Source organism: Pyxicephalus adspersus, chromosome Z, assembly GCF_032062135.1.
Source record: "Pyxicephalus adspersus chromosome Z, UCB_Pads_2.0, whole genome shotgun sequence".
NCBI lineage: Eukaryota > Metazoa > Chordata > Amphibia > Anura > Pyxicephalidae > Pyxicephalus > Pyxicephalus adspersus.
This window is the reverse complement of record NC_092871.1, coordinates 21,068,958-21,081,418: the sequence shown is the minus strand read 5'-3', so window position 1 is coordinate 21,081,418 and position 12,461 is coordinate 21,068,958. Positions and strand designations below refer to the sequence as shown.

Sequence of the window (12,461 nt, the reverse complement as noted above, 5' to 3'; positions counted from 1 at the left end):
ACTGTCTTTTTTTTTTTTTTTTTTTTTTTCTTCTTCTGGATAAAAAAAAAAAATCCCCTCTTTGTGTTTGTGTCGGTGAAATAAGAAAAATGTGCAATAAATTCAAGGGTACAGCGCTACTGTATTTAGAAATGACAGGAAAATGATCATGAAATGAATAATGGAGGCAGTCATTGCTGATCTCTCCTCCTGACAAAATAGTATCTTGTGCACATGAATAGCAGTTACAATTTAGGGATCATTTACACTTTTTATATTGTGTATTACTGTGTGTATTGTTTGCCATTGTTCTAATGGTGAAAATTTACATTTGTTTGGTGTATGGACATGAATTATCCAAAAAGTTAGTTTTAGGAGGTTTTGAAAGGAATGGCAGGTCATAACAGTACATAAAGGCTGATTGGTGCAAAGCTACTCTATACAGAGGCTTATGGTGGCTGCTATTTCTTCCAATTTAGATCCTGTAAGTTTCAGGTCAGCAGTAGCAGCCTTGACATTACTGTCTTGATTTCTTTCCTTTAAAACTGAACTAAATGCAAAAATATAAAATCACGATCAGGCAGGTTGTTTATTGCTGGCGATTTCCCTTCTGCAATAAAAATAAATATAGCTGAACACAATTTTTTATTTTCACCTAAATGTGCTCATTCCAGTTCTGGTGTTACCATTTTCCTCTGCTCCTTTTGCTGGCATTGTTTCTGGTAGGCTGGATGACAGGCTCATTCAGTATATAACTGACATATCCCGGTATCGTCTCTGTGTTTGGAAAAGAAGATTGCCAACAGACAGGTAAATGTTTTATTGCACAAGGGACATTGCCTGCAAAAACTGCTTGCTAGCAGATTTGTAATATGTAGGTTGTGTTCCACTTAAATCCAAAACCTTTTTTTGTGTGTAGAAGAGGGATTGATTAAATGAATTTTCTTTTCTTATTGGAAAGATTTTTGTTCCAGAGCTCTAACGAGTGGAGATCTGTCATACCCTGCATTCCGTGTCCCCAGTGGTAGATGTGTCCTAACGTTGACAGCTGTACAGTTTTAGAATTCCTTTCAGTTTGCTCTTGGTAACTACTGTTACCAAAAAATAAAACAATACAGAAGCATAAAACCTTTTAAAAAACCAGATACAAAAAAAAATGACATGGATTGTAACCTTTTCTATATTTTACTAGCTGTACGGTAACAGAGAAAAAGTTACTACTACATTTTTTAATTTTACCAAATGCTGCAGTCTGCCTTCTCCCCACAAACATTGAAAAAAGTTAGATGTCGCATAAATGTTTAAATATGGGGTTAACAATCCATGTAAATTGGGCCTGAAAGACTCCTAAAAATGGTTGTAAGAGAACTAGTTAGGACTGGATTCTCCATTCTTTTTTAAAATAACACAACCTTACATCAGAGGGATGAGCATCTCATAAATTAAAGTCTTCTAAAATCAAGTCCCATGTTCTCACTACATTCACACCAAGTTAAATGCAGCAATCACTGAGTTGTTGAGATGAAGTGATATGGCACAAAGAGGAAATTTTCTCTTGGTAAGAACAGCAGTAAGATGTGTTTCCTTGTGTGTATATATGCTGTTATTAATTGTATTTTCTCCCTGTTTAAGCAAACCTTTCAGCTTGGTGTTAGTGTTAGCCCTCCTGTTTAATACCAGGGCAGATAACTGACTCATTTTCCGGACTTCTTGTTAACTTGAAAACGTCTCATTACCAAAGCTGATTGTTTACTTTCATGTCTTCGTGACGGCAACATTTTTAGTAGATCGTACCAGTACCTTATGGTTTGACACTACTTCTCTGACAACGGATCCAAGTAACTAGTACATCAAGCCATTCCTAGATCAGATTTTACTACTCAAACGGAGACACAAAATCAAGATAAAAAAGTGGCAATTATTGTGATGGCTGTTTAGCGGAACTAAACAAAAAAAAAAAAAAGAAAACACTCCCTTTTACATCCACAGAGCCCTCGATTTCTATGGCGTTGTCCTTGTTTGGGTCCCACGCCGTCCTGGAATCCATCTTTGTCCCAGCACAGAAAAAGTACTGAGTGCCGCCATCTTCTTCCTTCTGCACATGTGTGATATTGGCATTTTTTCCCATTGCAAGAAAAAGCCCCTTCTGTTGCATGTCTGATATTGGGCATGCGCAGAAGGAGCAACCGGAAGCCATCTGGGATCTGTGATGGAGCAAGACTCCGCTGCGCTCACATTCTATCTACCCGTTTATGTAAAGTAAACATTTTGGTGATAGGTCCAGTTAATATTATTACACAGTATTTATATAGCGGCATCATATTACTCAGCGCTGTACAAAGTCCATAGTCATGTCATGAGCTCTCCCTCAAGTGGGCTCACAATCTAATGCCCCTACCATAGTCATATGTCATAATAGAGTCTAAGGTCAATTTTGGGGTGGTTGCCAATGACACTAACTGCATGTTTTTAGGAGGAAACCAGAGTACCGGAGGAATGCACGCAAACATGGGGGGAAAATGCAAACTCCATGCAGATAGTGTCCTGGCCAAAATTTGAACCTGGGACCCAGCGCTGCAAAGGCTAGAGCACTAACCTCTGAGCCAAAGTTTAAAGTTTACATCTCTGCTAAGGTCTTAATAAAAAGGCTGACGGTTCCTTGTAGCAAATTTGACCAATAAAACCAGCTGACTTTTATAAATATTACTTTCATTTGTCCAAGCAAGCCTGCCAAATACTACATTTCACATAACCTACAAAGAGAATACAACGCTGATCATAAAACAGGAACTTACCCTCTTACTAAAAACATTGTTCTCCCTGGAGATTTGCTTGCTTTGCTCCGGTTGTTTTGGGTATTGTTGAATAATCAGTTATGCTAGCTATACATAAATCGATTTTTTTCAATATTCAGTTTGATGTGTCAATCAAAAAACAATTACTGATTTGCAGTCCAACAGGAGAAAAGCTCAAAGAAGTTATGGATTAAGTGCATGTTTTTTCAAAATTTGAGTAAATGGAATTTCATCTTCAAGCAGCAGCCTCAAATAATTGCATGAATAATAGAACTTTTCTGACCTGACCGTCCAAGGTTCTCAAGATTTGACACTGGATAACTGTCTTTTGGGCAGTGAAATGCAACGCAATGATTCCGATGTTATTACAATCTACTGGTGGAAGGCTGGATAATTTTCTAAAGTCTAGGATTCACTTACATTTTATGTGATGGCCACCAAATTATGGTATGAGGGTTCAGGGCAGGTAGAACAACTCAGGGCTTTTCTAGGTAGTTTGGCATCCTTAGGCACACCTGGACACCCTATATAACAAAGCTGTTTATCCTTCCCCCTATAGCACAGGAAAGAGTGGCATATTAGCCACAAGTTACCAGTTTCGGAGCCCAGCAGATTTGGCTGTCAGGTCCAATCCCAGGGTTTAACAGTGAGATTGGATTAAGTGTCAATATTAGGATTCACCTCACAACTGACAGGGCACTGGAACAGCCAAGCGATGCCACACTTTTCCATTGTTCTCTGCAAATTAATGAGGTTGAGGGCCTTTGTTATACAGGGTAACTGGCGGTCATGGGTGAAACCAAAACAGTGCCCCACCACTAGGTGTCACCCCCAGGCACCTCATCTATGTTAATTGTGCCTAGAAAATGGCCCTGATTTAGGTGAGAGGTGTCTATCCTCTCACTGGCGAGCCTCCTTCTTTTAGGCTGCGTACACACGTCCAATGGTTCTTGTCTGATAATCGGCTCATGCCGAACGAACGTTCTGGTGGATCCACAGACGATGGACGTCGAACAATCGTAATGGGAGTGAAGGGAGAGCGCGCGCATAAGGGGTGCCGCTCTGTCGTTCTCCGGCCTCCCCTCTCCATAGAGAAGAACGGTGATGTATGTACAGCACTCGATCTTGCATCGTGTATTCCTTTGTCGTTGAAAAGGATAGTGAAAGATCCTTTCTAACGACAATTATTGCACGTGTGTACATAGCTTAAGACTTCAAGTGGACTTTTCAACTATTCTTTCGTAAGGTACAAAGGTATTTATACTGCATTATGGGTTAGTTGGGAGTATATTGTATTGCTATTCTATTTTTTCAGCCAAAATAAGCTGCAGCTGTCTTGTACCCCTTAAATATACAGTATAAATAAGGAAAACAAATTCAGCAAAAATTACAATGTTATAAAAGTAGCAGAATGATCATACCTACAGATGTTAAACCAATATTTCTCAACCAGGATTCCTCCAGATCTTTGAGCATTTTGTACCTCTCCAGTTATTTTAACTGATACCAGTGATCATATTGGCTATCTGTAGAAGTAACAATATTTCCAGTGGCCAGCAATGCAAGAGGCATTTTTTTCTACCAACCACCAAACTGAGCTGTGGGTACAGTAATTATAGTAAGGGTTACCCCTTGTTAAAAAGGTTTAGACACACCACGTTAAACCATAAGTAATGCAATTAAGACATAAAAAGCACCATACTGATACAAAACCTCTACAGCAATACAGTCAGTACTATACCAAAACATAACAGCAGCCTCGATCAGTGCTGTACTGAATGTAGAGAAGGCAAAGTAAATGCTGCACTGTGTTTGGGGGGGGGGGTTACTTTGAACCTGTTACTTTGTATTGGACAATGTGATAAATGCACAGATTCAAAAGCAAAAGATTACTATTGTAAGCAGCAATTTAGGTCAGAATTGAATGTTGTCAGATTTGAAATGAATTGTTGAAGCATAGGTAAGGTGATATATTTTAACAATTGCTGTGCCTCCTATGCTGTATAGCTACACATAGAATATGTTTATGATAGGTCATGCTGCAGAAGTTGTCAAAACTTTACTACTTTGTATACAGTATGTTACTATAAACACATTAATAGGTATACTATACCCTATTTAATGCCAACCTCAGATGCATGGATTGTAGGCAGCACCCTATACATAGAAGTTTGTAACAATGTGACAGCAGTGGTATAGTCATTCATTACACACTATGGTTGGGACTTGGAGCGATAATCGACTGCTGCAATGTGTCAGAGCTTGTTGCCACTCATTAATAGTGTTCAAATAAATGCGAGAAACCAACAGTGGCAGACAAATGACTTGTAAGTAAAGATTTTGCAGCGGTCAGAGCGGCCCAGCCTTGATGTTCCCACCAAATCTAGGGATTTCTAAGCTAAAATAAATGTCATGTTTGTTGTTGTTGTTGAAGTTAAGCAACACTTTAATGAACAATCAAGAACTGGACAATTAGGATTTAGCACAACACATAGATTGCGCAAAGTTCATTATCTCACAGGCGCTAACTAGAACTTGTCCTACTGATATGACTACAGTAAATCCAATTAGGGTTATTGTTGTGGATTATTGCACTCTATACATTGTTCAGAAAGCTACACATGCTTACTTATTTTGCAGTCTGAATTTTCTTTAAATGATATAGTGCACCAAAAATATTGATGTGTCTAAGCAGACAGGTCCTCGGAGTCTAGAGGAAAGTGTACAATCAGACTGAAATGTGCCTGGTCAGATTTAAAAGAAAAAGACAGTAGTTTGTTAATATTTTGTTTAGACAATGCAGACACTTTTTTTCCATTTGCCATTATTCAGCCTTTTGCATGCAGTCCATTCCACAGTTTATCCAGAGCAGCTAAAAGGTTACCCAGAATACCCAGCCATACAACCTAATGAGCAAATTTGTTGAAGTCAGACCCACAGCACAGGTAAGATTGTGGATAAAGAAATGTAGATAGACAAGACATTCACTTATTTTTTGTTTTGTGTGACGTGGATTATTTGCCTGCACACAAATGTGCATTAAGGTTCCCCCTGAGCCAGAACACATGTGTAAAGCTCTGTCCCTTTTCATGGACACAAGGCCTCCCTGGCCCACTAATCTTTTGATTTAGGACAGAGGTATAGACCTGTAATCATCACAATAATCATACCAACATGATTTAGACTTTTCTGTGTATAGTTTGTAATGATATGCATTAACGGAGGCATTTTGCATTGGCTCTGTATTCTGTTTATTAATGCTAAGCAATGGGAGTGCCTTACATTTGCTGCAGCATTGCCAGACATAGGGCTTGATTGCCATAAGAGCAGCAGCTGATCACACCAGTACAATGTGATAGCACTGCATACATGTTGTGTGTTGTAGTGTCATAAACAGCACCTATGCTTCAGTTTATGCTAAAAATTGCTGCAAGTCAGATTTTTGGTTCACTGAGGTACATTATAGGTCTTATTACAACACACGGCAGCTGACAACCATGTTGTTGCCCTTTATCAATGTTAACATCATTAAAGTAATTGAAGTGACTAGTGTCTCTGCTAACAAACACTTCACAAAGTAAGTTTCCTTGACTTTAGAAAATCAATCTCATGGTATTGGTTGAAAAAACAAATGTCAATGGTAGCCTTTTGCTGTATCATGTTAAAATGTGATATCAATGTGGATAATTCAGTCTTTAGATTCTTCTTCCCGAATTAGCAGAGTTGAGTTGTAAATGTGCCAAAAATGGCTGCGCAATCAGTGAAAAAAAATGTAATGGGTAATAGATGTAAATTGAAGGAGGCTGGGACCTTCCAACATCACACATGATGAACAAGTGGTACTTTTTGTACTAAAAATTATTTATTCTGGTGTCATGTCATACTGGTTCATGTATAATTACCATCTTTTATAAATACCTGGGGAGAGTGGCAGTAAAATAAACCCCATAGAAGATCCATATTCTGGCACTGTGTCCAAGTACTGTCCTGTGAAGTTGGTGTCAATGGGAGCAAAATGAATGCCAAATGGTTGGTGTCAGTGGGAGCAAGAATAGCCATTGGTTTCCAAGTGGTTCCTTCCTGACCTAGGTCCAAAATTCTGGCGCTGTCACAAAGGATCAGTGACTTTTAGTAATATAAAGTGTGACATTTACTGGTAGGTCTTCTTTATCTAATGCAATTGTTTAGACTAATGTAAACAATTCCAAAAGTACATGAAAATAACTTGTGTATACCGTATCTGATGCAGGAGAGCATCCATTGCTACCACCAGCTGCCAGCAGTGTCTGCCCAGGTTGATTTGTTAGCAATATTGATAAAATCTGTGTACAATACAGTATATGGGGTATAAGGGAATCCAATTAAATGAAAAGATAAAAGAATCACATTAATGTCATCTTTACTACTTTCAGATGGAAGGAAAAAGAGAACCATTTAAAACTAAAGACAGCAACAGAATTCTATGCAAGAAAGAAGAGAAGAAGGTGAGATTCTGTATTTTGAGAATGTAGATAACTGGGCTGAATGTATCTGAATATATAGGAATGCTATTGCTAACCTCCTTCTAAGAATACATTTTTCCTTGATGTCTTTGGCTTCAATACTTTCACAGTCACTGATCTAAGACAGATATGAATAGTGCTATATCTGGTGGAACTTAATAAGGTGGAATTGTGTCCCTCTGTGCTCTCTTGCTTTCTTATCTAGATCTGCATGAAAATGATTATATCTAAACTATTATGTAGATCTGTTCTGCTTCTCACCAACAGAAAAAAAGTCTACTATCATCCACAATATCGCTGACTGATAAAGTAGCCTCTGCTGTCATTAACTCCATCTCCATTACTAAAAAAGGTAAGAAATGTTATTTCTCATTACATGGCAGAGTTTCATATTTAATACATAGAGAAATACCTGCAATAATCTATGCATGTTCTAGGTATAGGAAGAGCATGGGGATGATTGGAGGGTGGCACGTTCATCCCATACAAAATCCAGCAGTGTGCATGTGATCTAGAAGTCAATATATGCAATTATTATTATTAATAAACAGTATTTATATAGTGCCAACATATTATGCGGCACTGTATTAATGCAACTACTATAGATATTTGCTCACCTAATTCCCTGAGATCACAGAAGGAGAATTCCTGTACATGCCCTGACCCTGATGGGAGAGAAAGACCTCTGTGTAAATTCCTCTCCAGCACAATCCACAAAGATTCTCAAAAAGGTTCAGGTCTGGATCCTGTGGTGGCCAATCCATGTATGATAATGATGTCTCATGCTCCCTAAACCTCTATTTTACAATTTGAACCTGATAAATCTTGGCATTGTCACCTTGGAAAATGCTTGTGCTATCCAGGAAGAAAAACATAATTGATGGAAAAATTTGGTCATTTGGACCTAGGTCCTGACCAACTGAAGCAACCCCAGACCATAACACTGTACCCACAGCCTTGGGGTCTTTTTTTTTGGGCCAGGCTATGCATGTGTGTGAGGGTATATTAATACATCATTAACCTAAAGCGGTGTACGTACCTGAATTTGATTTAGTATTCAAATTAGATCCTGATCTCAATCCTTGATTGAGTGCTTACAGGACTTGGTCAGTATACCAACCAGGCAACTATCGTTTTCAGAAATGGATTAGCCATGGCAGCCACCATAATTGATGTTCGTTGTATTGCTTTTATATCTAATATAATAATTCCTTTTGGATGTTATTAATAAAATGGCTTCTGTATTAGGTATAGAAAGATCTACTTTATAAAAGTTACATTGCTAAATGTAAAAAACGGAATATCTGAGTCTGTAAATATATTCACAGCTGCTCCAGATGTTGCAGTCAGTCAGATTCCTCTGATAGACATCTCTTCTGGCCCCTCACTGGTTGATCAATGGAGAGAAAGTGTGACGCAGTCCATGCTGGAGCTGGACATGGTTGTGGAGCAAGAGTATGCCACTGACATCTTCTCCACCATGATGGTAAGGAAATCGCCCAGGGTGGTCAGACACCCTCTGGCTTATTTGGAAGGGTTAGTTCACATGGGTGGTCAAGAGCTACAGATTCCAAATTATTGGTAATCGGGGATACTCCAGGCAGCGTCTCCCCATTTGAAATAATTGGGGTGGTTGACATTCACACACTAACTGCCCATCAAAACCACTCTTGTGGCAGTAGTTGGCAGGCTGTCAGACACTTAAGAGCTGCTAAAGGTCCATCCATGTTAACTCAGTCTTAGACAATGACAGCGTGGTATTTGCACACAGCAACCAGATTTCACCATGTAATTATTATAATAAACATAGATCTGTTGGTGGCTTCTTACTGCCCGCTGTCATTGCATTTTGAACCACTATAGTGATGATCCCAATGTCTCCTCCACATCTACTAACACTGCCATGTCTGTACTTCCCCAGAAGAATCAGTGCAAGTATGTCTTTCAGACTGCTGACATTCCAAAGTCAGTCACTTCAGAGATGAGGACCATGCTAGTAGACTGGCTTGTCCAAGTTCATGTGAGTATTATCTTAACTTCAATGATTTAATAAGTATCCTAGTATTTCTTGGATCCTTTGAAAAGTTTCTTGGCTGACTAATTGCTTGGGTGATCTTCTGGGCTCAGAGGTGAAGTTCAGCAATGGTTACCGCTTTCTTTCTCTTATACCAAGTTTTCTTTTGTTTATTAAACTATTTGCAATGCAACAAAATCATTGACAATAAGAATGACAACCACCATTTAAATGTATAACTGGAGGAATAAGATAAAGGAGAGAGCTTCTTCGGCCAGTTCTAAAGGTTATCTTTACAATGAATGTAAGCTTGTGAATCCTAAGCCATAGCATTGAGGAATGAAATTCCGTTACCATTTTTTTAAACTTTTCCACCTGTTGATTTTAGGTGTCATTATCTTTGATATTGATTCATCCATTGTGTCTTGGCATAGGAATATTTGGGCCTACAAGATGAGACACTCTACCTCACAATCTTTTTAATGAATTCCTACATGAAGGTTCACAAAATCCAAACATCTCTACTCCAACTCCTGGCAGCCACCTGCCTCTTCATTGCCTGCAAGATAGAAGAGACACTTATCCCTGAGGTGGGTTAACATTAGGAACTGAATGACAAAACCGCTTTATCAAAGGGCAACAATATGGTAAAGGAACCAAGTGGGTGGTAGATGGGGCTCCTAGATTTAAGGGACTTGGACCTTCCACATTCCAAATTATTTTGGCCATCTGTAGTAACATAAGCTTAGGATAAGGAGTGTGTTGTTAAGATCAATATAGCCATCAATATCAAGAGCTGACCATCTGAAGGTGTTTTGTGGTCCAGCTTCAGGCGTAACGCCAAACACCTGGGTCATACATTACCCAGAAAGTCAGTTCTGTAGTTAGTGTACAACTCTTTAATATCCTTTAGATTAGATTCATTAGATTGTGAGCCCCTTTGAGGGATAGCAAGTGACATGACTATAGACTTTGTAAAGAGCTGCATAATATGTTGACACTATATAAAATACTTGATAATATTAATAATAATTATTATTTGAGTGTTTAGGACAGTTTTAAGGGTTTTATGATGGGCATGAGGACATATTAGCCATCAGTAATTATTCTTTTTATTTCAGAGCATGTATGTATTAGCCATTAAGTCATATAGGCTATGACTTGGGGTACCATTGCTGTTGGATTTGCCCAGAGTTACCAAGTGTTCTGGATACAGGATGCACTACAAACAATCTGTGTTCTAACATTGGAGCAAGTGTAGTGGGAATGTAGTGGGTGTCCTTTCTGTTACTATCCCTGCACAGTTTGTGTATTTGTTTTGGTAAAATATTGTACCAAGGGTTTTTTTTTTTTTTTTAGCTCACCAACTTGACCTATCACCTAGAACCATTCTGTAACCCGGCCGTGATAATGATATGCACCACTTTGTTAGTCATTGGTTCTAGGTGTCCCAAAAGAAAGTGTCTCTTGCATCCTCTCCACTTCCAGATTCGGCACTCATCTAGTTGCTGTGAAACTAAGGATAGTTTACTACTAGGGTAGGTAGGGGGGGGCATAGACCAATATTCCTAGGTGACAAGAACTATAAATCTAGCCCTGTATATAAATATATAATATTATAGTGTCTGTTGCACTTCCTTGGTTAAAGAAATCTAACCGAGTGGCAATTCCTCCAATGCTAATTTCCACAGCCAGCAGAGCTCTGCTTCATGATGGAAGATGCCTTCAGCAAGAAGGAACTTCTAAAATTGGAGAAGAAAGTCCTCAAAAGACTGAATTTTGAGCTGCATTACACACAGCCCTTGTACTTCCTACGCATCCTGTCTATTGTTGGCAAGTATCCAGAAAAGGTGTGTATAACACAAAAAAACAAATTATTTCCAGGAAACTTTTCATAGAATGAATTTATAGGCTGACCTCATATTGAAAATGCTTGTTATCTGGCTGTAATGCTGATTCGTCTTCTTACCTGAATAAATAAGCCAACATTCCTTATACTGTATATGTACCTGGTCAGTAATGAAGGTAGTTGAAACCAGAGACTAGGCAACAACCATGTTTGCTATGAGGTTAGTAATAAGCAGCTTATGGAGTTCTCTTGTGTAATTTTCCTTATTTTTGTGAGTATTTCATAAGCATAATTTGTATTCACGCAATAAAAAAAAATATATAATATAAAGCATGTATGTTAAGGGTGGTGAGTTTGACTGTTGTAGTTTAAGCTCCCAATGGAAGTCAATAGGGTCATTGGAACTGTATGTAAAGTCTGGACCTTGTAGCAGAGAAGTTGGGTACAGGATGTCCCCAAGTGATGGTACCTGTTCTGACTTGCATACAAATTCAACTTAAGAACAAACCTACAATCTCTATCTCGTATGTAATCGGGGGAATACCTGTATAAGGTAATATGGTCTATTGGGCAAAGGTCTGGAGCAAGATTGGCAGCCAATAGAATTTAATGTGATCTTGCAAACTGACAACTAGAGAATAAAATGCTCAATATTACTGGCTTCTCAGTAGCTACATTAGAAGTGTATTTGCATTGTGAAAAAGTCAGTCAAGAATATAATACATTTTTTCCCACAATCATAGGTTCTGTATCTGGCCATGTATTTTATGGAGCTGACGCTTCTTGAGGCGGATGGTGCATTGATTGAGCCTGCTCTTTTAGCATCTGGGGCATTGAAGCTGGCACACATGGTGTCCCATGAGTCTGAATCTATGAGTTCTGGTCAGAAGTGCCAAAGTTTCTTGTATTCCTACAGGTATGGATGACTATTCCGATTTAAACAACCTTTTTATACTCAGGTTCACTTATCACATGCAGCCATGTGTTTTGTAGGTTTTTTTGTTGGAGGTGAACCAAAATAGAGTGACACAACCTTGGTATGAAGGATTGAAGGTGCATGTATAACCAAAACCATTTCAGGATGTGGAAGCATTCATACCCCTACATAAGTTGTATTGGTTGATATGAACAACAGCTACTTGTTTTTTTGTTTTGTTTTTTCAGGCAATTTTTTATTTAACAATACTATGACTACATTTATTATTTATTTACAGGGTCTATTTTAAAACAAGTCAATCTGACATTCCCTAATGGAGGATCAATGATTGCCATTGAAACACATGAACCTGGAAGATTCTACACCAGGGAATGCTTCAGTGATT

At 38.5% G+C, this 12,461-nt stretch overlaps 1 protein-coding gene across 1 annotated transcript; it reads left to right on the top strand.

Annotated features, from left to right (window-relative positions):
* Nucleotides 1-110: 110 nt before the first annotated feature.
* CCNP (cyclin P) lies at nucleotides 111-12,238 on the top strand. Its single transcript, XM_072430998.1, has 7 exons — nucleotides 111-7,258; nucleotides 7,544-7,628; nucleotides 8,605-8,762; nucleotides 9,198-9,296; nucleotides 9,725-9,880; nucleotides 10,982-11,140; nucleotides 11,883-12,238. The coding sequence occupies exons 1-7, from the start codon at nucleotides 7,187-7,189 to the stop codon at nucleotides 12,063-12,065; spliced, it is 912 nt and encodes a 303-aa protein (XP_072287099.1). The 5' UTR covers nucleotides 111-7,186; the 3' UTR covers nucleotides 12,066-12,238.
* The last annotated feature ends 223 nt before the right edge of the window (nucleotides 12,239-12,461 follow it).